At 46.3% G+C, this 22,375-nt stretch overlaps 9 protein-coding genes and 1 non-coding gene across 10 annotated transcripts; 5 read left to right on the top strand and 5 right to left on the bottom strand.

Moving 5' to 3' along the window:
- Positions 1-243: 243 nt before the first annotated feature.
- On the bottom strand, positions 244-986 carry FOMMEDRAFT_169997 (uncharacterized protein; the record flags this gene model as incomplete). The annotated part of the gene is made up of 2 exons (XM_007269337.1): positions 244-296; positions 359-986. 2 exons carry the CDS (start codon positions 984-986, stop codon positions 244-246), a joined length of 681 nt encoding a protein of 226 aa, XP_007269399.1.
- Positions 987-1,732: 746 nt separating this feature from the next.
- Positions 1,733-3,919, top strand: FOMMEDRAFT_148310 (uncharacterized protein; the record flags this gene model as incomplete). Its single annotated transcript, XM_007269336.1, has 7 exons — positions 1,733-1,980; positions 2,063-2,249; positions 2,311-2,491; positions 2,544-2,677; positions 2,730-2,797; positions 2,906-3,275; positions 3,336-3,919. The coding sequence occupies exons 1-7, from the start codon at positions 1,852-1,854 to the stop codon at positions 3,917-3,919; spliced, it is 1,653 nt and encodes a 550-aa protein (XP_007269398.1). The 5' UTR covers positions 1,733-1,851.
- Positions 3,920-4,049: 130 nt separating this feature from the next.
- On the bottom strand, positions 4,050-7,075 carry FOMMEDRAFT_142431 (P-loop containing nucleoside triphosphate hydrolase protein; the record flags this gene model as incomplete). The annotated part of the gene is made up of 11 exons (XM_007269335.1): positions 4,050-4,375; positions 4,431-4,549; positions 4,607-4,848; positions 4,902-5,024; positions 5,078-5,153; positions 5,210-6,327; positions 6,375-6,496; positions 6,558-6,566; positions 6,619-6,668; positions 6,747-6,860; positions 6,917-7,075. 11 exons carry the CDS (start codon positions 7,073-7,075, stop codon positions 4,216-4,218), a joined length of 2,292 nt encoding a protein of 763 aa, XP_007269397.1. The 3' UTR covers positions 4,050-4,215.
- Positions 7,076-7,919: 844 nt separating this feature from the next.
- Positions 7,920-9,274, top strand: FOMMEDRAFT_22377 (uncharacterized protein). Its single transcript, XM_007269334.1, has 4 exons — positions 7,920-7,967; positions 8,025-8,417; positions 8,488-8,942; positions 8,998-9,274. Exons 3-4 carry the CDS (start codon positions 8,784-8,786, stop codon positions 9,064-9,066), a joined length of 228 nt encoding a protein of 75 aa, XP_007269396.1. The 5' UTR covers positions 7,920-7,967; positions 8,025-8,417; positions 8,488-8,783; the 3' UTR covers positions 9,067-9,274.
- A 1,789-nt stretch (positions 9,275-11,063) lies between these two features.
- On the bottom strand, positions 11,064-13,590 carry FOMMEDRAFT_142429 (alpha/beta-hydrolase). The gene is made up of 10 exons (XM_007269333.1): positions 13,211-13,590; positions 12,987-13,148; positions 12,790-12,922; positions 12,297-12,733; positions 12,180-12,245; positions 12,047-12,120; positions 11,842-11,992; positions 11,727-11,788; positions 11,596-11,677; positions 11,064-11,542 (listed from the first exon to the last, which is right to left on the bottom strand). The coding sequence occupies exons 1-10, from the start codon at positions 13,488-13,490 to the stop codon at positions 11,274-11,276; spliced, it is 1,716 nt and encodes a 571-aa protein (XP_007269395.1). The 5' UTR covers positions 13,491-13,590; the 3' UTR covers positions 11,064-11,273.
- Positions 13,591-14,377: 787 nt separating this feature from the next.
- On the top strand, positions 14,378-16,116 carry FOMMEDRAFT_169991 (MFS general substrate transporter; the record flags this gene model as incomplete). Its single annotated transcript, XM_007269332.1, has 5 exons — positions 14,378-14,633; positions 14,710-14,851; positions 14,902-15,473; positions 15,527-15,878; positions 15,950-16,116. Coding segments are annotated over 5 exons (1,489 nt in total), but the record flags the coding sequence as incomplete, so codon positions are not given.
- An 80-nt stretch (positions 16,117-16,196) lies between these two features.
- On the top strand, positions 16,197-16,294 carry FOMMEDRAFT_t63. The gene has a single exon. It is a non-coding gene; the product is annotated as a tRNA-Glu (tRNA).
- Positions 16,295-16,813: 519 nt separating this feature from the next.
- On the bottom strand, positions 16,814-17,150 carry FOMMEDRAFT_159381 (uncharacterized protein; the record flags this gene model as incomplete). The annotated part of the gene is made up of 2 exons (XM_007269331.1): positions 16,814-16,998; positions 17,060-17,150. 2 exons carry the CDS (start codon positions 17,148-17,150, stop codon positions 16,814-16,816), a joined length of 276 nt encoding a protein of 91 aa, XP_007269393.1.
- A 258-nt stretch (positions 17,151-17,408) lies between these two features.
- Positions 17,409-20,890, top strand: FOMMEDRAFT_169990 (uncharacterized protein). The gene is made up of 6 exons (XM_007269330.1): positions 17,409-17,533; positions 17,597-17,817; positions 17,980-18,135; positions 18,215-19,642; positions 19,708-19,900; positions 19,961-20,890. Exons 1-6 carry the CDS (start codon positions 17,431-17,433, stop codon positions 20,377-20,379), a joined length of 2,520 nt encoding a protein of 839 aa, XP_007269392.1. The 5' UTR covers positions 17,409-17,430; the 3' UTR covers positions 20,380-20,890.
- Positions 20,891-21,326: 436 nt separating this feature from the next.
- On the bottom strand, positions 21,327-21,816 carry FOMMEDRAFT_159379 (uncharacterized protein; the record flags this gene model as incomplete). The annotated part of the gene is made up of 3 exons (XM_007269329.1): positions 21,327-21,364; positions 21,430-21,629; positions 21,680-21,816. The coding sequence occupies 3 exons, from the start codon at positions 21,814-21,816 to the stop codon at positions 21,327-21,329; spliced, it is 375 nt and encodes a 124-aa protein (XP_007269391.1).
- Between the last annotated feature and the right edge of the window lie 559 nt (positions 21,817-22,375).

Genomic DNA, 22,375 nt, shown 5'->3' with positions numbered 1-22,375 from the left:
ATGTACCCATAGTCTTTATACGCTTGTATGCCTATAAGCACCCCAGTATACGCATACGCGCAGAACCGTAGTATCAAGTTGTCCGTTTCACTATGTTACAACACGTTGCTGTACAGTACTTGAATTACACAGGAAACTCAAGCTGTAATAATCACAGGAGCTGGTCGATTGCTTGATTAAAAATGCTTAATGCACGATAGTGCAACAAAGCAAACTAACTATATTGTCTAATCTACAGTCTTTTTACGTAAATTCCCTATACTTTTGAACGCAAAGGGGGTCAAAAAGGTTTACTGCTAATGGAAGGTGATTACAATGAGCCAAAATGCCGCAGCCGAATGAGAGATGCCACACTTACCTCGTTCTCGTTCAAGCTTGTGAGAATCAATACGCGCTATATCCTGGGCGGGATTTGCATTGTTCGGGATTTCGTCTTGTCCAAGACCATCCAGGGCACATTCGGCGTGTGCAAGGTCTTCTAATAATCGGGCACGACGAGAGTCACCCTCAGGGAGAAGATTAACTGTTGTGTGATACAGGATTATCGTTTCATGTAAGTCGACATTCCGCCCATAATGATGGAAGCGAGAGATTAGAGCATTAGCAAAACTTGACAGTATTCCGGGTCGAAGACGCCAATCATCGGAGTAAGAAACGCTAATGGAACAACGGTACAGCTCGATAGCCTCGTTGAGTTCTTGAATCCTGCCGGAGTGAAGAAAACTAGCATGTAGTGAACCCGCAAAGTTGCTCAGCACGACGAAGTAGTGAGGAGTGATTCCGTGATAAAGTTCCAATAACCTTCGAAAGAGCTCCACCGCTTCTTCAAGGCCAATTACTGTTCCTTGTCCTTGAAACCGAATCATCAGAGAAGCCGCAAGTTCATGGCATACCATGAGTTCACTAGGATGTGTTTGACCACCCGGCAACGAAAATCGATTGGGGAGGCCTTCGCGTCGAACAAGAGACAAGGAATTCCTGAACATATCGATGGAGTCGTCCAGATCTTCAGATGAGCCGAGCCGTTCGTACCGATCCCGCAGTAAGTATCCTAAGTCGAAGAGTAAGGATGAGTGAGTGGAATCATCATCGTCATAAAATGTGAGTGCAGCGCGAGCGTGTGAATGATTAGATCAAGGTCCTCGATGGATAGGGCTGGTGACATCCTGCTGTCAATGATGGTGAATCTTTCTCTGGCTCATGTTTATTTAATTATTTCCGGCACCTACTGTTTGTTTATCACAACAAAGGGTATTATGCGGCAAAGCCATGTTCATTGACATGGGCAAGAAAAGATTGAGGTTCGAAAATAAAGCATAAAGGCAACCTCATTCAAGTTTGTTCTCACCTTGCATCATAAGGCGGAGCGGTACGAAGGTTTACTCATTCGAGTTTGTCCTTGGTATGTACTATAAGGCGGAATATCAGGGAATGGTTCACGGTTGGATGGGAAGATCGGTAGTCGGAACTGCCACTCGGATCGTATTGCCGTTCTGGAGGATCGACGATGATCTTCGTTTAAAATTACTACGTATGATTCTATGAATCGTCCAAGTTGACCTGTGCGACCATACTTGACACTGACAGGCACTGCGTATTATCTAAATTCTCGCCATCGTCTCAAGGCTGAAGTACAACCTGCCTCTTCATCAATGTGTACTCGAATAGAACTGGTCTGGATTCTAAAGAACGTATCTAGCGCTTATAATCCGTATACCAGAACGCCCTTATGACCTAAGCGATCTCTTCGCTGTTGTTTCTGTTTCTTTGAAGTGCGCCCATTGATGCTTACATTTACTTCATGAATAATACCGTCTCTACCTTTCTTCGTCTATCCGCTGCATTTTAATAATGGCTAGACAGAGCCGTCACGGACGCTTTGACGTCTGGGTTGAGATTGACGGTAGAAGGGCAGAGCAATACGGGGACGGCGTGAATGGGCGAACATCAACTTGCTTTATCATTAGTAGAAATGAAGCTGTGAGTGCAAAAATCCTACTTCTCTAGCTGTGTAGCTCTAACATGTAATACTAACAACCTTCATATTACGATCACTCTTAAGGAACTGGCTGTATATGTACAGGAGTTCAAGAGTACGGCGATAGCATCCGCACGCGCAGACGTATACATGGATGGCAAACATATCGGAAAATCAGTGCTGTCTCCATCTGGCCGTCCGGCTTGGTTTCCGGGCTCATGGCTGGATAACTTTACTTTGAAGCCATTTGTGTTCACAATGGCGGAGAAAGGTATACATTTACATTGCCGAGTATATTAAACTAATAAGCGTATTTTTTAATGATCACCAAGGTTCTTCCGTAGGCCGTACATCAGCAATAAAGGATGCTGGGAGAATCGTAGTCCATATTAGTGCTATCGTTCCCATTTCAAAGTTACACGAGGACATCGATGGGTCTCCCCCACAGCTGCAGGCCTGGACCCCTCTACCCGCTACGGATGACATTTTTGGTCTGGAAACTCATCGTATTGTGTAAGGTTCTTTCAATCGAGACGATGGCTACGCTCAAACTTGCCCTGTTCAGGCTAGCAGATACAGTTAAGCGGGCGAAGTATGAACCTCAGCATGATATTTTCGACGGTGAATTCGAGACTCGGCCCTTCGACGAAAGTGATCCCGAACCCATCGCCACATTCGAATTCATCTATGGACCGGAAGGTGTGTTTGGTGGACCAATCTCAAGAAGCCACTATAACTCATTATTTTGAAGAGTTCGTCATGCATCATTGCGAAGATGAACCTTCCTCCACTCCTGCTTTGCATGCGGGACCTTGTGAGGTATGTTCTCTAGTTATTATCGTATTAGAACCAATACTTCTGTATTATATATGCACTGAGTCCCTGATTCGTCGAAAGTACAGCATGCTGATTTGACTAATTGTCTAGCGCCCAAAGGCAAATCACTCCGCTGCACGGTACCCAGATGTTAGAGCCTCGAACAAATTTTCTAACTTCGCACCAGTTTCCGATATGCCTTCATCATCTAAGCATAGCAAGATAAAGTGCACAAGGTGCGCTGACGCAGGCCAAGCGTGCATACCGAACGGCGGTCCTTCAAACACCTGCCAACGCTGCAGAAGGTTAAGGAAAGGTTGCAATCTACCTATGATGCTCCAGCTCTCAGCAAAGAAGCGCAATCAATTGGACCAGTCGGATGATGGAGAGAGCGAATACGTACCTCAATTACGCCACAAGATCATTAGGACTTACAGACGGAACAGCGAGAATAATGCTAGTCAGCCAAGTGAGCAGAAAGGTACGTTCGAAAGTGCTTTGTTCTGATAAACTTATTCCAATAATCACATTGTTTCAACAGCCACAGTAATCGCACCTTCAGAAGTCACTTCAACGGAATCAACGCAGTCGTTTGAAATCGTGGATAAAGACGTTGACATGTTTGAAAACAACTACACCCGCGGCTTTTCTCCTGAACTGGAACCTGACTACGGACGAGCTCCCAGCCGTGCTCAGCTTGCACGAGTTCAATCGGAATCCCTCTGTGGCGAAGAACTTGTCCAGGAGGCTCCCGGGAGGGATAGAGACCAAACCTTCAATACCCATGAAGGGCAAGGCGCTGAGATCAAGCATAAAGCGCAAGCTGGAGCATTTACTTCTCAGGTTGGTGGTGCAATGGACGTGGATCCAGCAGCAGACACTGCTCCAGGCCTTGCACAGACAGATACATCGAACACCTCCGACACGTTTCACAGAAATCAAATCCTTCAAACAGTTCGTTCTCTCTCAGACAAGCTCATGGAACACGTTGAAGGAAGTGCTATAGATGTAAACGATCCATTCGCAGAAACTACTTTGCAGTTTGTTTCTCAATGTGACAGTTATTTCAGGCAACTTCAGGCTATTAATCTACAGAATAAGATGGCAAGAAAAAATGGACTTTGAGGTGGCTATTTGTTGTAATTATACTATGTAACTATTTAGGGAGCCTGTGTACGTACCCACGTTGAGGTGCAGTCCCTTGAGCAAATCTGACGTTGTCGTTTTAGTTAAAGTTGATTGTAGAGGTTTTTGTGCGATAACTAACTTCAAGTAAATTTAGCCTGCAGCATTGATCAGTACCATCTACGTCATCTACGCAGGGAATAACACAATACAAGAAATAACAACCAACAGATACTCGTATGCGAAAGATCGTACCAGCAGAAAAGCAAACATGGAGATAAAGAACAAGAAAGCCTCTACTTTGTCTTCGGCTTTTTCTTCGAGCGCCCATCCGACGCGTCGTTTACCCGTGCAGCCTTACCCATCCGCTTGTTCAGTGTACGTGCGAGTGCGCGTTTTGTCTCGCCATCAGGGAAATTGCTTAAGTCGAAGTAGACTGGTGCATATTCAAGAAGCCTGAGGAGAAAATGTGTGAGATGGTAAAGACATGTAAAGTCAGGTAAGAACGTACCATTCGGGTCGTATCTCGGTCACTGTGCGAAGATATGGACGCGTCGTTAGAGCAAACTCGTTGAAGATGACCCACTCCGGTTGAGTCTCTAATCCGCATGACGGATGCAACGCGACGACCTGTACAAGCCAATAAGCTCCCGAAGTGATTTAAAGAGCTATTAGTTGAAGACGTACCTGATTATCCTTAACAGTTAAGTAACTCCCCTTCTCTCCCTCCTTGTGTGCGACTTGCATAAAGTACCCGCATACAAGCGCCCTTCGTATATTCTCGTAGAACTTGCGTTCGTCCTGTGTCGTAACAAGCTCAATCTCAAAGCGCTCCATAATACGCTCGAGCTGCGTTCGAACGTTTTCTGCCTGGGCAAGCGCCCTAGCAGAAAGATAATTCGTCCATGCCCAATTCTTGTCGCTCAGGTCTATGACAGAAAGTTAATAGCAATACGAAACCTAGACAATAATACCGACGAACTTTGCTTGTAGGCATTATACACGTTAAGAAGCGTCAGGTGGTCGCCATCTGGATGTGACAAAATAGCCTTCGCAGCATCTGCTTCCTTCCGTGCATTGGGTGGTCTTACAAACACATTGGGAACTGGGCATCCAGTTAGACTTAAGAATCAACGAATCCAAATCAACCAAACTCACCGGAGAGCATGGCCACTATAGTCAACATTTCGTTACTACACTGGAACTCAGGACTGACGATTAGCATCTTGGACATCTGCAAGTGCTCATCAGGACAAATGATACATTAAATCAATGTGTAGAACGGCGTACTTGAGGGTCTAACGGGAACTCCGCCATTATCGATCCAAGGGCGGTAAGGCCACCCTCGTCGTCCAAAGCGGCCAAGTAGTTCAAGAGCTCAAGAGCTCGCATGAGCGTCTCCGGCGCAGGGGCATCAACGTAGTCAAAGTGAACAAGGTCTTTGATCCCCAATTTTACCAATTCTAGAACCGTATTCGCTAGATTGCTTCTGAGAATCTCCGGATGTGTTTGTTCCTCAAGCTCCGACATGAAGTCTTTCTCCGTATATAATCGGAAACATTTGCCAGGTCGAGTTCGTCCCGCACGACCAGCCCGTTGCTGTGCCGAAGCTTTTGAAATAGGAGAAACGAGCAAGGACTCGACACGGATGCGAGGGTTGTACACCTTCTGCTTGGAAAAGCCTGGGTCGACAACGTATACGATACCATCTATAGTGAGAGACGTCTCGGCAATGTTTGTGGACACGACGACCTTGCGCCCAGGTACACCGCCCTCAGCTCGTGGTGGGGGAGCGGGGTCGAAGATGCGTTGCTGTTGTTGCGGCGGAAGAGACGAGTATAGTGGGATACACGTTAACGGACCAACCGACTCGGGATCCTGATTTGTTAAGTCGTCTGCCTCCAGCTTGATTTTCCGGCAAGCATCTTCTATTTCTTCCTCGCCTGTGAGGAAGAGCAATATGTCTCCTGGATCCTCGGAACGATGGATCATTAATACGGTTCGGATAGCCGCTTCGACGTAGTCGGGTTCTGGCTCCTGCGTATAAAACACCTCGACAGGATGTGTACGACCAGGAACTTTGAACAACGGTGCTGGGCCAGACGTTTCAGATGTGACGTTGCCGAAATATTTCTGGAATTTAACGGCGTCGAGGGTGGCAGACATGACAATAAGTTTTAGATCTTTTCGTCGTTTTGTTAGATCCTTGAGAAGACCCATGAGGATATCCGTGGCCAATGTACGCTCGTGTGCCTCATCAAGAATTACAGTCGAGTAGCGCTGAAGGTCCGGGTCGTTCATCGCTTCACGCAGAAGCATACCATCGGTCATGTATTTTAGGAAAGTCGTCCCTGGTTCTGTCATGTCTTCGAAACGAATAGAGTAACCCACGTGCTTTCCAAGTTGCACTGAGAGAAGTTAATTTAAGATCAATTTTGCAGTAGAAATTACATACCATCCATTTCATCCGCAACACGCTTGGCGACTGACATTGCAGCAACTCGTCGAGGCTGTGTGCAAGCAATCAATTTGCCCTTTGTATGTGGCAGATCTGAGTAAGCCACGAACTGTGGAATTCTGCGAAATTATCTAAGTATTTTCTGATTGGATCCCATTTCTGAACATATGAAGGACGTACTGCGTTGTCCTATTTTAAATACGATGAGTATGGAACTTGCAACTATGGCACGAAGACTCACTTTCCGCTCCCAGTTTCACCAACCATGACAATCACCTGGTTATCGGTAAACTATCGCAGCTATGCCATCAGTCAAATGGGACCAATGGGGAAAGAAAATACAGAATACCCAAAGGCAGGAAGACGCACCATTTTGTAAAAGTCGTCCATTTGAGTATATACGGGTAACTTCTTTCGCGCTTCTAAAATCTTTTTGTAGGAAGCCGAATGCGGCTGCTTCGTGAATGGGTTCACATCGCCCTCCTAAGGTTATGGAGTAAGTAAGATACAGGTGTCAGGTATGTGCCACAAAGACTCACCAGCACCCGTCGAACCTGTTCACCCTTCACCTTTCGAGGTAGGAATCCATACAGCGGTTCTTTCGTAGTCGGAGGAGTTGAAGATCCAGTACGTCTCTGATGTGGAGGAAGGTGAGCAAGATATGGGTTCTCTTTGACGCCATTGGTGAGCGACGACATTGTTGTTGCTTGGAGGACGTGTAAGAGCAATCAATCCCTGTTCATCACACACAAAATACTGTTCATAGAGCGCCACGTGATATAAGCACATATGGTGTCTCTTTCTCACAAATTTTAATGTTTTGAATTTGAACGACCGTTTAATGACTTTTCATCTTTCTTTTCTCCACCTTTCCGTCATTGACCGACTCCGCATATATTTTATCTTAGGTTCACGAACTTTGCTTCCGACGTTGAGGCAAGCGTTTGAAAGTTTCACTTGCGGTAACACGCCGAGTCATCGCGGGTACTTTGGCAGATCTTCTAGCGTTGCCTGGGACTGTAATTGTCTTCGCAAAGTTTAAATTCAATACTCCTCACCAACAAGTCACTACGTTTATTGTCCAGTCCTACAATGACCTGCTCCAAGGAAAATGGAACATGAACTTGTTTGTCGCTATGAGGCCTCCTCGTGTCCCCGCCTTCAAATCTGGCCCTGCTTTAAACCCTGGCGCTGATATCTTAGCTCGTCTTATCTCTCAAGTCTCGCAGTGCTAGCACTATAACTCGTTTCTCATGCCTCACCATGAACACTACCCATTCTCCGTCTGGCTACAACATGACGACGAGAAAATCGAAGATTTTGAAGTACAGTATTCAGAGGACGGGCATGTCGTTACTTGTTGGGTCGCGGAGGAAGCACTTCAGGTGTGCGACTGTCCGTTATACCTTCGCTTGCACGCTAAGTGTTATTAGATTGCAAACTATCTGGGATGGAGAAGCAATGGTCTGGGTCAGCCGAATAAAATTCGCGTTCTGACAGAACGCGCCCGTGTTGTGTCGCGAAGTCCGTGCGGTGAGGAATCGGCAAGTAGCACCAATGCTCCGACTAGTTGCCAGGCGCATTGTAATGGTTGAGAAATTTCTCCTCATTTATGATGCTACATTGATAACCTGCTTCACTCTCCAGAATGCGAAGCGATGCTAGCATCGACGAACGGCCGTATATTGACCATAAAAGTTGAGGTGTTGATGCCATCCGATATCAAATCACCTCGGGATGTATCCGGCTCCCTTCCGATAAAAAATGCCAAATATGAAACTTGTCAAGGAGGGAAGGTCGAGTGTGTTTTTCAACTTTGCCAATCATGCCCCGCAGGTTTATCGTGACTATTTCTCGCTTTGTAAAGGAAACCACACATAAGTCCGAAAAGGAGGAACTCGGCTCATCCGTACTCCTCCCTTCGCTCGTCCAGGACCACTTTCGAGTCGACCAGCTCTGACAGGTCTGAATCGCCGACACCCATATCTAGTGATGCTTTGCCGTCACATCTCATCTTCTATTTTTGTGCTCGTAATTCAGGTTCGTTCAACTGTACTTATGCCTCAACCCAGATGAGTGCAAACTTGAACTAATGCTAGAAATTTTTCAGACCGGAAACTTGATAGGACACCTGTCTCAAACACGACTCTTGGCAACAAGCAGCGAAACCTCCCAGGTGTATCCACTGCAATATCCCCAGTCTCGAGGTTAAGGCGCAGTAGGTCTCCAAGGAGCAAATCCGGATCTGTCGCCAGTGAAGGCTCCACCAAAGTTGGCTTAGACACGCCGATACATGCCGCTCCCGCCTTTCCCAGCCCTGTACGAACGCGTGTCAAGGGCGAAGTCGAGCAGGCATCGACATCAAATCACTCTCGACCCGAGAGTGCGAGGTTGGAGCTTGAAAATATGCCAGCTTTGGTGGACGCAGCAGTACAGACGGATCCAATGCCAGGCTCAAGGTCGCCCAGTCGAGATGACGAGAGTATATTCGAGCGACAGGGAATTTCCAAGCACAAATGCCAGAATTTGGAGGACGACCGCGACTTGCTATTGCTGAGAATAGAGGTGCGCATTAGTCTGGCTCCACAGGGGCAGTTTATTAAAACTTCTTCGTTACCAGCAAAGCCTACTTGAGACGCATAGATTGCTCTTAGAACTTCGGAAATCAATACACAAGAGAGCATGCTGAATCTCTCTTTCTCGTTTGAAATCAAGATCTGGTCTCGTATGGATATATGCTATGTGTCTATTGGTGGAAATACCTTTTGAGCTTCTAGTGTACTAATTTTCCCACCTTCTAATGCTTATGTTATTCCCATCCTTCGATCTACATGTAAGTTGTTTCGCGTATTCTTAATCGAATTTATTTCTTCGTCGGAGATTTCCGTCGAAGTGGGCGTAAATGCGTTTCAAACACCGACTTGTCGCTTCTTGTCCGCTATACAGCATTCTCTTTCTCTCCAAGTTATTCATACTGCCAATAAGCGTGTTTCTCCATTGGTTTACCCCCCACAAGGCTACAATCCCTATGCCGAACCTCAATGACTTTGAAGTTTGGATTGAATGTGGAGGCAAACGTTTGACGGAATACGCAATAAAGAAAGATGATATTACCGCTACCTGTTGGATTGCGAGCGAAGTTGACAAGGTACGAATAGCATGTCCCTCAAATTATGAATACTAAATAATGTTATGCACGGAACGACCGATACAGGAGTTTGTAATCCAATACCAGAACCATCGGGCTCAACAAGATATCCAGTGCGAACTGGTCGTAATGGCCGACGGCGAGGAGATTTATAACCACATCACCAATTATGACCCAAAGCTTACCATACAAGGGATGGTGATTGATAAGAAAACAGTGAGGACATTGATGTTCTCTCGTGTTAATTTCACCAGTTAGTATTATTGAACTTATCCTACAAAATGACTTTATTTCCGGCTTCTGATGAACTGCTTAGACAATGAACATGACATGTTAGCTGAACATCCGCAGTCAACGCGAGAGTTAGGCGTGATCACTGTCAGAATAAGTGAAGTCTATGTTGTTAGAGATGCACTTCGAGGACACAGTAGGCCAGTACCGAAGCTCTCTGATGCTCTTTTGGACGAGAAGGATTACAAGGGAATAAGCCACAAAGTAACGTAGGCAATGCTCAATCGTATGAACTACAACTACTACTTTTCCTAACTCATACTTGCCTCTGCTTCATTTCAACAGAACGGGTCGAGACATCAAGGTCAAAGAGGAGTTGCCGTGGGGAAAGGTATCTTATGAACCGTACGATGACGAAAACCCAGGCCCCATTGCTCTCTTCAAGTTTAAATACAGGCCCAAAGGTACACATCCTCTTTCAAAATTTATTCATTTGCAGTGTATTCTTGTAGTCAAATTTTGACAACATACCCTCTCGCTTTCGTAGAGTTCCTAATCGCAAAAGGCTTAATCAAATCTAACTTCCGGCTCTTGCGAGAAACAAACAGTACATCAACTCTAAATACTACCCTGTCATCTCAGAGTATGAAGAAAAGGCCCAACAGACGTGACGCTACCGAACAACATAACTACTCGTCTGGTGACTTCGAGCAAAATGCTAGCGCAAGCACGAGCAGGAAGCGACCAAGTACTCATATTGATCAGGATGAACAAGGTGCTGAAATGGACGGCACTATACGAAACGTAGAAGATGGCTCAGACTTGAGCGACTTATTTGAACGCCTGGGGGTATGTGCAGATATATCATGTTTTCAATATAGATTGAACGTCTAATCAGTTGCAAATTTACACACGCAGTACCTGCAACAACAACAAACTGAAATCCAAAGGAAACAAGAAAGGCTCATGAACAACAGAGAATCTACGAAGGATCCTGAAGCCTGTCTTAAATCACTTTCGGTATGTCTAGTTTACCATAAAATATTTGGTATCACATAGTAATTATTATATTTATGAATGAAACCTAAGTTTTGGCATGCTCGGATGCGCGATACACAGGAACAACTGGCCGAAACAGTCAGGGCACTGAAGAGAGTTGGTCCTGGTAGATCACCTCGGAAGAAAACGAGAATAGTGGAGACCCTTGCAACCATTGACCTTACTAATGATTAAGAACTGTCTACGTACTAAGCTTTCCGTTCGCCACCCTCCCATGTACTGATACTGTCGCTATTCTAATCTACGCACTGCAGTACTATATTCATCAAAACTTCGTACAAAGAAAAGTAGCATATTCGTACAAGTCCAATCGTACTCTAATAAGTTAGAATGCCGAGACTACACAATGCACACAATAAAAAGAGTATTTTCGTGACCATATTCCATCCATCCATTCGTTCATCCATCCATCTATTCATGATCCATATAAAGAAAGCGCTCGCAAGCTATAATGTCCTTCAATCAAACACCCATTCACACGTCCCAGCGCCAACACCCTGCAGCGCAGACCAGTAGCATCCTGTACAATGAGCAAACAATCGCCCAACGATCGGTGTCTCTTCCATCTTACGCATCATCTTACGCATGGGCGTCTGGTGGTCCTTCAGCGAGTCCAAGTGGAAGGCAGACTCGATGACAACGTGTGTCCCTGGTGTGATGTGCGTTCCGCTCACTAAACATCGTTCAGGTGCTTCACGGAGCTTGATCTCACATCCCAAGTGCGAGACTGCATACTTTATATTAGATGAGGTGATGAGTTGGATTCATAAAAGGACGCACATGAGAAGAGATTCCATGGTGAGAGTTGTATGTCAGGATTATCACCACCGTCAGGCAAACCTGTTGCAACAAAATCGCTCGCCTAAAAACCAGTCAAATCACGTTCCTACCGAACAAATACCTTTACTTACGTTTGTCACACGCCACATAGTCCTGATCGTATCGGAATAATGATTCATCCTCCCATTGAACGCTGGATGAATACAAGGGTTAGCAGGATAACATGGACTAAGATTGGTGGCATACCATTGGCAGACTCAACGTCACAAACGACGGGGGCTGCAAAGAGATAAGCATCCCTAACTACGACATTGATTCCACACTCGTGAGGCTCGCAGACAAGGCGAGAGTAGACCAGCGATGCAAGGGCACACCCGAGAGAATGTCCTGTAATCCACTAGAGACAAAATAAATTCCCAGTCTCAACAGGCACAAAACGGCATAAGCTTACAACATTGATCTTCTTGTCAGGAGAATGTTCGGAGAGGCGAGCGGCAACTCTCTTGATGTCTTCAATAATTGTCACTATAAAATTGTAGAAGTAAAATAAGGGTTGGCTAGGTCGCTGAACACAGAGAACGCACAGCAAGGCATGTTCGAACCAGCAGGAATCCTTCTTGGATAGACCTTGTTCATGAAACCGTCATGCGCTACAAAAACTAATGAGCACAAGCATCCCAAGCGTGAGAATGCCTACGAACCTTTTCCGAAGCCACGAAGCCAGACACCAGCATCGCGCAGCTGGAACGTGAAATCTGTTGACCACTCGGCAAAGTCTGTTGGCGAGGTGCCTCTGAATGCGACAATAATAAATGTGTCATGTGGGTCCCAGAACAATCCACAGAATGCGCTCCCAGTACTATTGAGCTCAGATACTGTGCAGTATTGAAGTCCTAGATTCTCGCGAGCTATATCCTTGATCGTGCTCTCTTCAGTACTGTGTTTGTGCAACTCATCCATAACCGCCCGTGCTCCAGTTGTGCCACACATCTCCGTTATATGCGCACCTGGATGCGACTCGGAAAGACTCCAATCAGTAAGCTGCCGACGGGGGCCTCCCGTGTTTCGTGAAACAACTGCTGCCGCCCGATGAGTCGTACGCGTAGTGCGTTCGTACATAAGGGCAGCACATTGCAACCTTCGCTCGTAATCCCAGTTACTCTCAACCCTTTAAAACAGAGTGACCCCACTTACAGGAGTTTGGAAGCATCGAGATTGAAGAATCGCTTATTCGGCCGATTATTAGACTGCTCAATAGATCGAGACAGATGCACTTTCGCCGCTGCAATCTGTTCGCGAGATAGCTCTTCAAAAATAGATGGGTATACTAGAATCAAATTTTTGATGTGTTCAGTCAAAAGAAGTAGATAAAATAGATTACTGAAACGCACGAGCATTGACTAAGCTCAATCCGTTGAAAAGTCGACGAGAAACGCTGTCGAAAATCTCTTTCGTTATAGGTAGATTCGAGATTAGACACCAAGGCAGCATAATAGACATTATGGCGCTCGCAGCAAAGGATAGAATAACTATAGCAATGCGATCCATCAGAGCTAATTGGAAGGTAACATCGAGGTCAGTTGAAGCGAACTGCTGTTTGAATAGGACTTCTTACTCGTCGGGAAGAAGATAAACGCCCAAGCTGCCTTCACCCAAGTTTTAAAGATAAATAATACGTAGTGTCTAACAATTGCATACGAGCGAAAGACCCAAGACCTTTCGCATTTCCGTTCAAATTCAGTCAGCCGCTGGCTAAGATATGCGAACTCGTCGGCATGCAAAGCATGAAGATCCGCGAGCAAGTCCATGCTGTCTGGAGACGAGTCGCGGCGCCTTGGTGAATGAGCCATGCGGAGACCAGTAAAGGTGGGCGGTGAAGGAGGGCAGCGAACCATCTTGCGGCACCGCGTGGACTACTTATATCTGCAGCAGAGTCGGCTGTGCGGATGGCACTAGATCCAGATGCGGAAGATGATACAGGACAAGATGGAAGAACGCGCTTGATGCAAACCGGTGCTTCAAAAACAAAGAATAAGTATGAGGCTGACAGGGCTAGCGACACGTTTCTTCAACCAATAAAAGTACTAGTCAGCCGGCCGACAGCTTGAAATTTGGGTTAAGTTCGTTCTCTTGATGACATGCGGGACCCAACGATGACCTTCAGGCCAAGATACCGAGCATAAAGTCAGGAATCAAAGAGTGGACTTGCATCCATCCATCAGATGTCCCCTTTTTGAAGCCGTGTTCATCGTAAGTTTCAACGTGCTTAGCGTAGTGGCACAGGCTTAACCTAATTAGGTTACCTGTGACACAGGGCCAATCACGGATACTTCCATGTCAAGACTGAAGTAATCTTCCGCCTCCAGACTTTGTCTATGACCAGACATGTTGTCTGATGATTTCTTTCTCCTGTCTTATGGGCGCCAATCTCGGTACTCTGAAAAACACCTCTCGAGGGTATTCCTTGTGAAATATAGTGAATATCTATTTATCGCTGTTTGAATCGAATTCGGCACAACTTGCCCTTCCCTTCGAATCCTGAAATTAATTGAAACGGCGAAAACCTTGCATCGACTGCTGTAGCACGATTGAAAATGTTAATTGCATGCATTATGCAGTTTGCGATATCATACGTTATGGTGACTATAGTGCACGTGCCGAACATCTTTTGTTGTCGGCAGTCGATCAAGAAAAATTCCAAAGGAAAGTCTTCAGCCAATCTGGTATCTCTCGGACCTTGACTATGAGTCATAGAATAATTTGTTTCTTGTTTTCTTACATCGATGATGAGTCTTGCTTATCTCGAAGGAAGCAGTGGTTTGACCTCTCGCTCCATTCAGCTGATTGATGACGAGACATCTCTCGAAGACAATGAGCAAGTCACGACAGCTCAAGACGCAGAAACAAATGTTCAGGAGAGCAATGATCCTACCATTGAAGATCAAGAGTCTACCGTCAATCTGGTCATGGAGGACGATTTCAGGTTAAAATTCGATGCTTCGTTGGTTATTATGATTTTACAGAATATCTTGCTGCAGGTGCGTTATTTTCATTGATCAATATCCTGACATATATAACTTGAACTAATTGCCTATGAATTTTTACACAAAATAGATCTCGTTCTTTTCCATCGTCTCCTCTTCGTCTGCCTACGCGGAGTATTTAGGCGGCACCGCTACGTTCTCAGGTCTTGTAATTGGTATACCGACTGCAGTCTCCGGATTGGCACTAATCCCATTGACGAAATATGATCGAGGCAATTACTTTTGACGCATTAACGGAGGACACTACTAAAATCTATTAAAGGTCAATACAAACTGGCCCTTCACGTAGCTTGCGGTTCCATGGTCCTCGGCTCGGCACTATACGGCCTTGCCTATAAGGCGAAGTTCCTCTACCTCATTCTTCTGGGACGTATGGTCCAAGGCGGAGGATTCATCGGATTCATGTACGCAAAACGATACTGCACTGATTCTAGGGTTGCCGGAGCCCGCCGCCGTACAACACTCGCAGGCTGGCTCGTACTTGGTCAAGGTGTTGGTATGAGTGCCGGACCATTCTTCGGCGGACTGCTATATAAAGTCGGATTTAGAAACGCAGTCTTCAATGGGTACACGAGTCCAGGATGGATTATGTCGGCTGCTTGGCTCGTGTTTTGGATCGTTTCGACTATCGTGTTCGAGGATGTTCAACCCACGAATTCATCACAGTCCATGCAAATGACTAGTCTTCCTTCTCCTTCAGTATCTCGAAGCATTCGGTTCCATGTAACAAAGAGTCAATGGGGTGTTATTGTGACGATGTGCTGGTTTGCGATGACCTGTTTCTTCATCCTTGGAGCTTGGGAGTCCAACATTCCTGTCTTCGCCTCATCTTCCGTGTTACCCTCCAATTCGACCTAGCACGAGTTGCGCCATCTTACTCACTAAAGCTCTTTTCTCGTTCTTTCCCTCTGAGTCCCTTCCACTGGTCACCTTTCGCATCCGGCAACTTCATCGCCCTCGGCGGAGCAGCCATCTTCCCTTTCCTCTTCATCAATCTTCTCCTTGCTCGACGTACGCAAGATCGACACATCCTTGCACTTGGCGCAGGGCTCGGACTTGCCGGTCTTCTCACGGCAGTTACACTTTTACGACTGCAGCCTTCTGCTGGTACGCTCTCATTTGGCACATTCTTCGTATGTTGGTTCCTTGTCGCGCTCGGGTTCAACCTCGCAAGTACGTGTACGTTAAGCTTGCTCAGCAAGCAATTGCCTCCTTCGTGGAATGGGAAGACAAGTCTTGGTAAGTCTCGTCATCATCACTCCAAATTATAATCACTCTATCACATACTCACTGTTACTCGATTTATACAGCAATCCAATATTCCAACTACGTCGGCCGAGTGACTGGTGCTGTATGGGGAGGAAGCGGCGTAAGAGTCGGAATGTTGAATTATTTGGGCTTGGAAATTGCGATTATTGGCGTTGGAGCGTTCATGTTCTTGACGCTTTGGCGAGAGCTGAAAGCTAAGACGGGTTGAGTTGAATATCACTTGTAGACTTATTTATAAGTAAAATTTAAAAGATGATTGATATTGATAGTATCATAAAGAATTTGTGGTCGGATATGGTGTAACGGCTAACATTGCCGCCTCTCAAGAACACTCTATTTAGTGAAGACGAGCGCGGCAGCTCGGGGTTCGATTCCCCGTATCCGAAATGTACGGCTAGACTATCTTTTTTCTGCTTCTTCTTTAAAACAATATATCCAGATGTTTCACGAGTTTCATCAGAGGCAATAATAACCTTGACAATTAGGTCCTTAGATAACGGAAAACTTTTTGTGCCTTTATATAGTAGGGTGTCAAGGAAAGTTGTCACATTTTATTATATTACTCTATAGTTGTCTAGAACAAGATACATAGTAGTAAGTTTAGTCCAGCACTTACAAATCATTGTACTTAATAAAATAATCCACGGATACTGATACAAAGGTCAATAATACACAGATGTTGAACCAAAGTAAGGAATGAGGCAGTGTGGATGTGATGCAGCAAGACAACATCAAGAAAATAAAAACCGGAAAAGAATTGTTTCTACCCTATAAGTTTAACTATCAACGCCTGTGATTTTTCACTCATACTTTGATCCATTATGCACGGCACACAAGGAAATGTGTACTACCCTCAAGAAGACTTGTTTAAGAGTGTTTACCTAGAGAACATGCCTATACGCTAATCATCGCACGGGTACAATAGCGCTGTTTGGCTCAGGGTGAGGTTTCGGTTGCTCAGAACGTATAGGTGACTGCTCCGTGGGCTCTTCGTCTGGAAGGTGGATGGGTCCAACGGGTTGACTTTCGCCACATGGGCAACATTTAGACCGACAAGAGTAAGGCCAGGTGCATTGTGTGCAGTCGCGACCTGTGAAGCGCCGTATTCCAATTAGGAGTGATACATAAATACATTGCCATTGCGAACGTACGAATTGATGCAAAGTCGAAACAGATGCCGGCTATGACTTCTATGCACGAAAGAGCAAGAATAGAGCAGGAATCGCTCGCAGCATTCGACATGGTAGTAATTAATGATGCTAATCGTCGACTTGCGTGACGTTGTAGTGCCCTGATGGTCTGGACTGTTGCATCACCGCCCGAGGAGCGTGATTGCGTGAGTCAGTGACCAGTGATATCCAAGTCAGAGACGAAGAGGGGGTGTCGCAGTTTCAATTTCTTTCCATTGTCTTACATAATCATTCTTGCCCAATCTGGAACCTGTAAGACTGTGGCGAAGTCACTCAGTTCATTCACATTGCATTCGACTGCGTCGACAGCCTCAGCTTGTCTCCCTTGCACCATGAGCATCCGGGACAGACTGCGCCCATCGTCGACGGTAATCTCGCCCTCAACCTCTCAGCAAGACGATGCTGAAAACGACCACGATGGTCGAGTCGTAACAGGTGCTTTTGTCTGTTATCGAATAGGGGATCGTAGATGCTGATGCCCTAGTCTCTCTTCCGCAGGCGTCGTGCTCTCTTGCGACGACACTTCCAATGAAGGTGATGTCCACAGAGAATACAAACTCATTCGCGGTGTGCATCGGACGGTGGATTTTGTGCGTGCGACCCTGGTCCATCCATCAGGACACCTGTCCGTTGGCACAGGCGGGTCATCACGAGCGACCTTCAGCAGCCCAGTCATGAGCCGAAGGCATGCACGGATAACGTTAGCAGAAGATGGTTCGGTAAGTCGACTCTCTACCTGCCTTGCGCATCATGTGGCGCATTTGTCTTGCAGCCTTGTTGATGCAATCCGTGCTTTGCTGCGATAATCTCGCATATCGCGCCACACTTCTGACTCACATTCTCCATTACTCATGCTGATTCTATGCTTTTCTAATGACTAGGTCACCGTCATGGATGTTGGTTCGATGCATGGGACTTATTTGGAGGGTGTCAATTTCTGTGATTTCTTTCCAGAAAGGCTCAAACCGCGTCGACACTACTCATTACGATCCGGGGACATCCTGCTTCTGGGCAAATCCGTAACCCGAGATGACAGAGTACGTACTCCTTCACAGTCATCATTCGTTCGCATCTTTGTCACATTAAGCGCTGTTATACTGATTCAGCCCTTTTCAGGACTGGAAACCTGTCACTATCCGTGTTTCCTTCACGCATGATCCCGGTGCCCGCTTCGCAACTCCACCTCCTAATCGATATGGACTGTACGTTAACTCCGCTGGGGAGTCAGAACAAGATGCGGACGAGGACGCCGTCTCTATTTCATCATCGTCAGGCGGGGAAGACGACGACAGCCGAGGTCTGGGTGAGAGTTCCCCGGATACCTCGCCGGTAGTATCCCACGTTCCACTACCGTTGGATGGAGCACAACCCTCGGCGTCTACTTCATCGGAAAACCTCGTCAGTATAAGTAGGAATGCGGATAGTCCGAGTCCGAGTCCCGGTCCGGCCATCTTTGACCTGAACCGCACACTGAGCGCTAGGATTGCACTTCGTTCAATGCTACCACCCCTCCCGTCAATCCAACTCTCTTCAATACGCCGCTTACCTTCCCTTCGTGAACTTGGCTTCTTTAGAGGTCCTTCTAACAATGTGAATGGTGTCGAGCAAGAAGCGGATGGCATTCAGGCACTTAACCCGGATCAGACTGTCGAACAAGTAGACATCGCTACCAACATCACGGTACCGTCTGAACCTGCGAATTTTGCGGCGGACATTATGACTAGCATTGGTTCGGTGCGATCACCAGTAGCGGATGAAGACGCAGCTTCGGGTTCTATCTTCGTGTGGCAGGAGCCATCACATCCGCAAAACCAGCTAGGTCTTGAGCTGAGTGCTCATAGTAGCTTTGTTGAACCCGAGGCCGAGAAAAGGAAGAGCGAAGACAGAAGCTGCAGCTGTGAATCGGATAGCAGCTGCCATTGTTCGGATGACGCGGGCGAAAGTTCGAGCAAAGAGCAAGAGAAGTATCCCGAGGTACAGCATGACGACGAGAAGTCGATGGAAATTTCTCCTTGTAGTAGCCGTGGCGGGAGCCCGAGTTTCCGTGCGAGTGCGGTGTTTGAAATGGAAAGCAGTGTGGAATGTGACAGTGAGAATGACTGTAATGGAGGGTTTGAAGGACGGGACAACTGTCAATGCCCGTCGGAGGAGCGGCCTGGAGAACTCGGTCTGGGCCGAGAGCAGCCACAAGAAGCGCGCACAAACGAAAGGCCTATCCCGATTCCGTTCATACCTGGTTTGCAGATTCCTGCTCCTACTGCTGATCGGACGCCTACACATTCCGCAAGACAAGAGACACAGCATGAACCTCCTCGAGCAGCACGGTCGGAGTCGGCGATTACAGCGGAAGAATATGAACAGCGTCGGCGTGCCAGAGCAGCTCGGTTCGGATTGCCACTTAGTCCAGGTCCCTTCCCTCCCAGTCCGGTCAGTGTCTCTAGACGTGGAGGGCCAAGAGGATCTCGGCATGGAGTCAGTCGTGGGTCCAGGCGGACGAGATTTGGGTCGCTAGCTGCGCAGGCGGGGCCGTCACTTTCCCAAGGGGTACGAATGCTTTTTTTAGACTTGTGCTAATTCTAGGTACTGACGTACTTTATCATTTCGTGTAGCCGAGCGTTCCAAGAAGCCCTCCGGATGTAGATGTGCTGCGTACAAAGGTTCATTTACTCGAGAACCGAATGCAAGAGATCGCTACCAGCACCGTTTTGGCGAACAATGCTGCGGCTTCGGCTTCCGCGTCCACTTCTGCCTCTGTTACGTCTATTGATGAGGCTCGGAAAGAGATGGAGTCTATGCGTGAAGGTCAGTCTTGATGATCCTGTTCAGTCACTTGTAGGCATTTGCTAACGATTCACTTTGCAGAAATGCGTCGTTTATCAGGACTATTAGAGAGTCTTGTCGCAAAGATTGACGCTCGTGCGAAAGATGTGGCACACGCCGAGCAGGGAGTCCAAGCAGAAGGATCAGAGGCCAAGAAGGAGACGGCATCGGAGGCGTCATTGCCAACGAGCAGGAAACGAAAACGCGTGGATGACCTTTGCACCCTAGGAACTAGCGACCTTGAAACTGAAAGGCTTATCATGAGTCTTAGCTCGCAAATGCGTCGGCCATTGGTCGAGAGGATTCGTGAATTCCATGAGCCAATTGAGCAACCTGAGGTCCGTCCTGCGAAGCGTGCTCGGATGGATAGGCAGCGGAGCACGATGACGTTCGCCGCGGCGGCTGGGTATACGGGTCTCGGTGCGGCATTGGCATGGGCTGCACTTGCCTATGTTCTATGAGGTGCCAGGTACATCGACTTATTCGTACTCGTCTCGTTCCAATCGGGTCCGGCTCTTTCGTTTCTGGGTATCCGCTGTTCCGCTCGTGCTTCTCCTGTATCTTTGCACTGTCTCGGCTCCGCATTCACAACAACTATTTACATTTTTTTTTCGTTCTGTTTCTGTCCTCTGATCCAAGCCAATCCAATCTCTGTTTCCAAGTCTGCCCATCGTCGTTGTCGCTTGCGTTGTATCTTGCTATCATTTTCCTTGAATTAGTCGTTCCAATCTCCATCTCCATCGTCCGTCTCAATGTCCAATATTCATTCGTCTTTGTCCTTTCACTTTCACCAGTTCAAGCTTCCTTGACGAAAACGTCATCTACGCAGCACAAATAATCACTTCCCCTTCCCTGTGCCACTTTACAATGCTATTTCCTTTTCACCGTTGCTTCCGTCAGTAAAGAAAACTGCTGCAATACTGTTCCATCTTCCATCTTCTACCTTCTACAATAGTCTAGCTTACAGTTTCTTTTTTTCCTTACCATTTTCTTTGGACAGTGCAGTGTTGTCGATTGACGAGAGAGATAAATCTGATGTATAGTACAAAAACGACGAGATTGTAAATTATGTACGGATTGATTTTGCTTGTCCAATTTCCGAGTCGTCGTGATGGTTTGGTAAGGCTGAATTGTGCAAGTCAAGTTTGTTTATAGGCATGCGATTGTATGGGATGGGATTGTATGGTATGATATAGTATAATCCAGGAAGGCCATAGATAAAGTAAGCGACTTCATGCGTTGTTAATGCAAGAAGGATGACAAGAAGTGCAGAAGACGGGGATTAGTGAATACCGAGGAAGGCAAAATACAGCAAGGCATCGTGCAATAGAAAAATCGTTGAACGTAAGAATACCGACAATCCATGTGCCTCCAAATGACGCCTAAATCAAGAGACGAGCTCAGACTGCTAAGCACTCAATGTGCTTTCCTCATTCGAACAAGCCACTTGAGCACATATGAACAATCAGCCATGCTAACCACAGTGGAAATAATATTGGGGAAAAAAATACCTGTGGCAAATTCAATATCGCTGTTCGTAGTTTCCTCGTTCCGTTCTCTCTCTCCTGCCTCCTTTAAATTAATTGATAAATGACTTCCGAGGACACAGAGAAGAGCTGGATTTCCAGTTGCGGTGAGGAGGTGTGCGACGAAAGGATTGATATTCGAGATTCGGAGCTCCACTATGTTCATTATGCAACAAAATACGACGCTACAATACCATAAGTCGAATATATAATCGTGCACGAATGCTTCACTTACAAGGTGTAATACAGAATTTGGTCTTCGATGAGGACTTTGACAAGATAAAAGCCTCCAAATTCGGGCGACATTCGCCAGTACTCTGCTGCCTTGAAGAGAGCCAAGGAAAGTAAAATCATCCCATATATCAGAGGCATAGTCCTGCACTATGTTAGAAAAGACGAGGAACTGCGAGTATACATACTAACCACGAAACAATTCCTAGCAATTGTGGAGTATTCGAGCTAAACCCACAGACTTTGATACTCTGTACAACACGCTCGAAAGCAACTGAAGTATATTACACATAAGTATGCTTCTCAATCAAGGCGGAAGTTGATTAATAGTTTACCTCCTTCAAGTAGCATGTAATAAATAAGAATGCCGAGACCAGCACATATTTCAATGCCAAGAAGTATCTTTAAGCAAATTGAAAGTTTCCTATCTATCAAAATTATGCCGAGAAATCATTTTACAGACTAGTGTACTTACTTTTCCCGTAAAGTGCTACTACACGAATTTGGAGGATGTCTAAAAAGGAATCATGCATGTAAGCTATAATAATGTAGATGTTGCTTACAATCCACGAGGGCGATTGTGATTGAGTCTGGCGTATGAGTTACAGCAGAGCCGTAATAACGAATTATGAAGGTACTTACTGCATAATTCACTAATCCATGTAGATGCATGACCTAAGTAACGTTAAGTCAACAAACA

This window comes from Fomitiporia mediterranea (genome assembly GCF_000271605.1).
Source record: "Fomitiporia mediterranea MF3/22 unplaced genomic scaffold FOMMEscaffold_9, whole genome shotgun sequence".
In the NCBI taxonomy this organism is placed as follows: Eukaryota; Fungi; Basidiomycota; class Agaricomycetes; order Hymenochaetales; family Hymenochaetaceae; genus Fomitiporia; species Fomitiporia mediterranea.
The sequence above is the reverse complement of the archived record's forward strand: the minus strand, read 5'-3'. Positions and strand labels throughout refer to the sequence as shown.

Excerpts from the sequence above, each read along its gene's own strand:
- FOMMEDRAFT_169990 (XM_007269330.1), top strand. The coding sequence starts at position 17,431 with ATGAGCATCCGGGACAGACTGCGCCCATCGTCGACGGTAATCTCGCCC. Across the intron at positions 19,643-19,707 it reads GGCCGTCACTTTCCCAAGGG|CCGAGCGTTCCAAGAAGCCC; the intron begins GTACGAATGCTT and ends CATTTCGTGTAG. Across the intron at positions 19,901-19,960 it reads GATGGAGTCTATGCGTGAAG|AAATGCGTCGTTTATCAGGA; the intron begins GTCAGTCTTGAT and ends TTCACTTTGCAG.
- FOMMEDRAFT_22377 (XM_007269334.1), top strand. The coding sequence starts at position 8,784 with ATGCCAGCTTTGGTGGACGCAGCAGTACAGACGGATCCAATGCCAGGC. Across the intron at positions 8,943-8,997 it reads TGCTATTGCTGAGAATAGAG|CAAAGCCTACTTGAGACGCA; the intron begins GTGCGCATTAGT and ends CTTCGTTACCAG.
- FOMMEDRAFT_142429 (XM_007269333.1), bottom strand. The coding sequence starts at position 13,490 with ATGGTTCGCTGCCCTCCTTCACCGCCCACCTTTACTGGTCTCCGCATG. Across the intron at positions 12,246-12,296 it reads GCTTCGTGGCTTCGGAAAAG|CGCATGACGGTTTCATGAAC; the intron begins GTTCGTAGGCAT and ends TAGTTTTTGTAG. Across the intron at positions 11,789-11,841 it reads TGACGTTGAGTCTGCCAATG|CGTTCAATGGGAGGATGAAT; the intron begins GTATGCCACCAA and ends GTATTCATCCAG.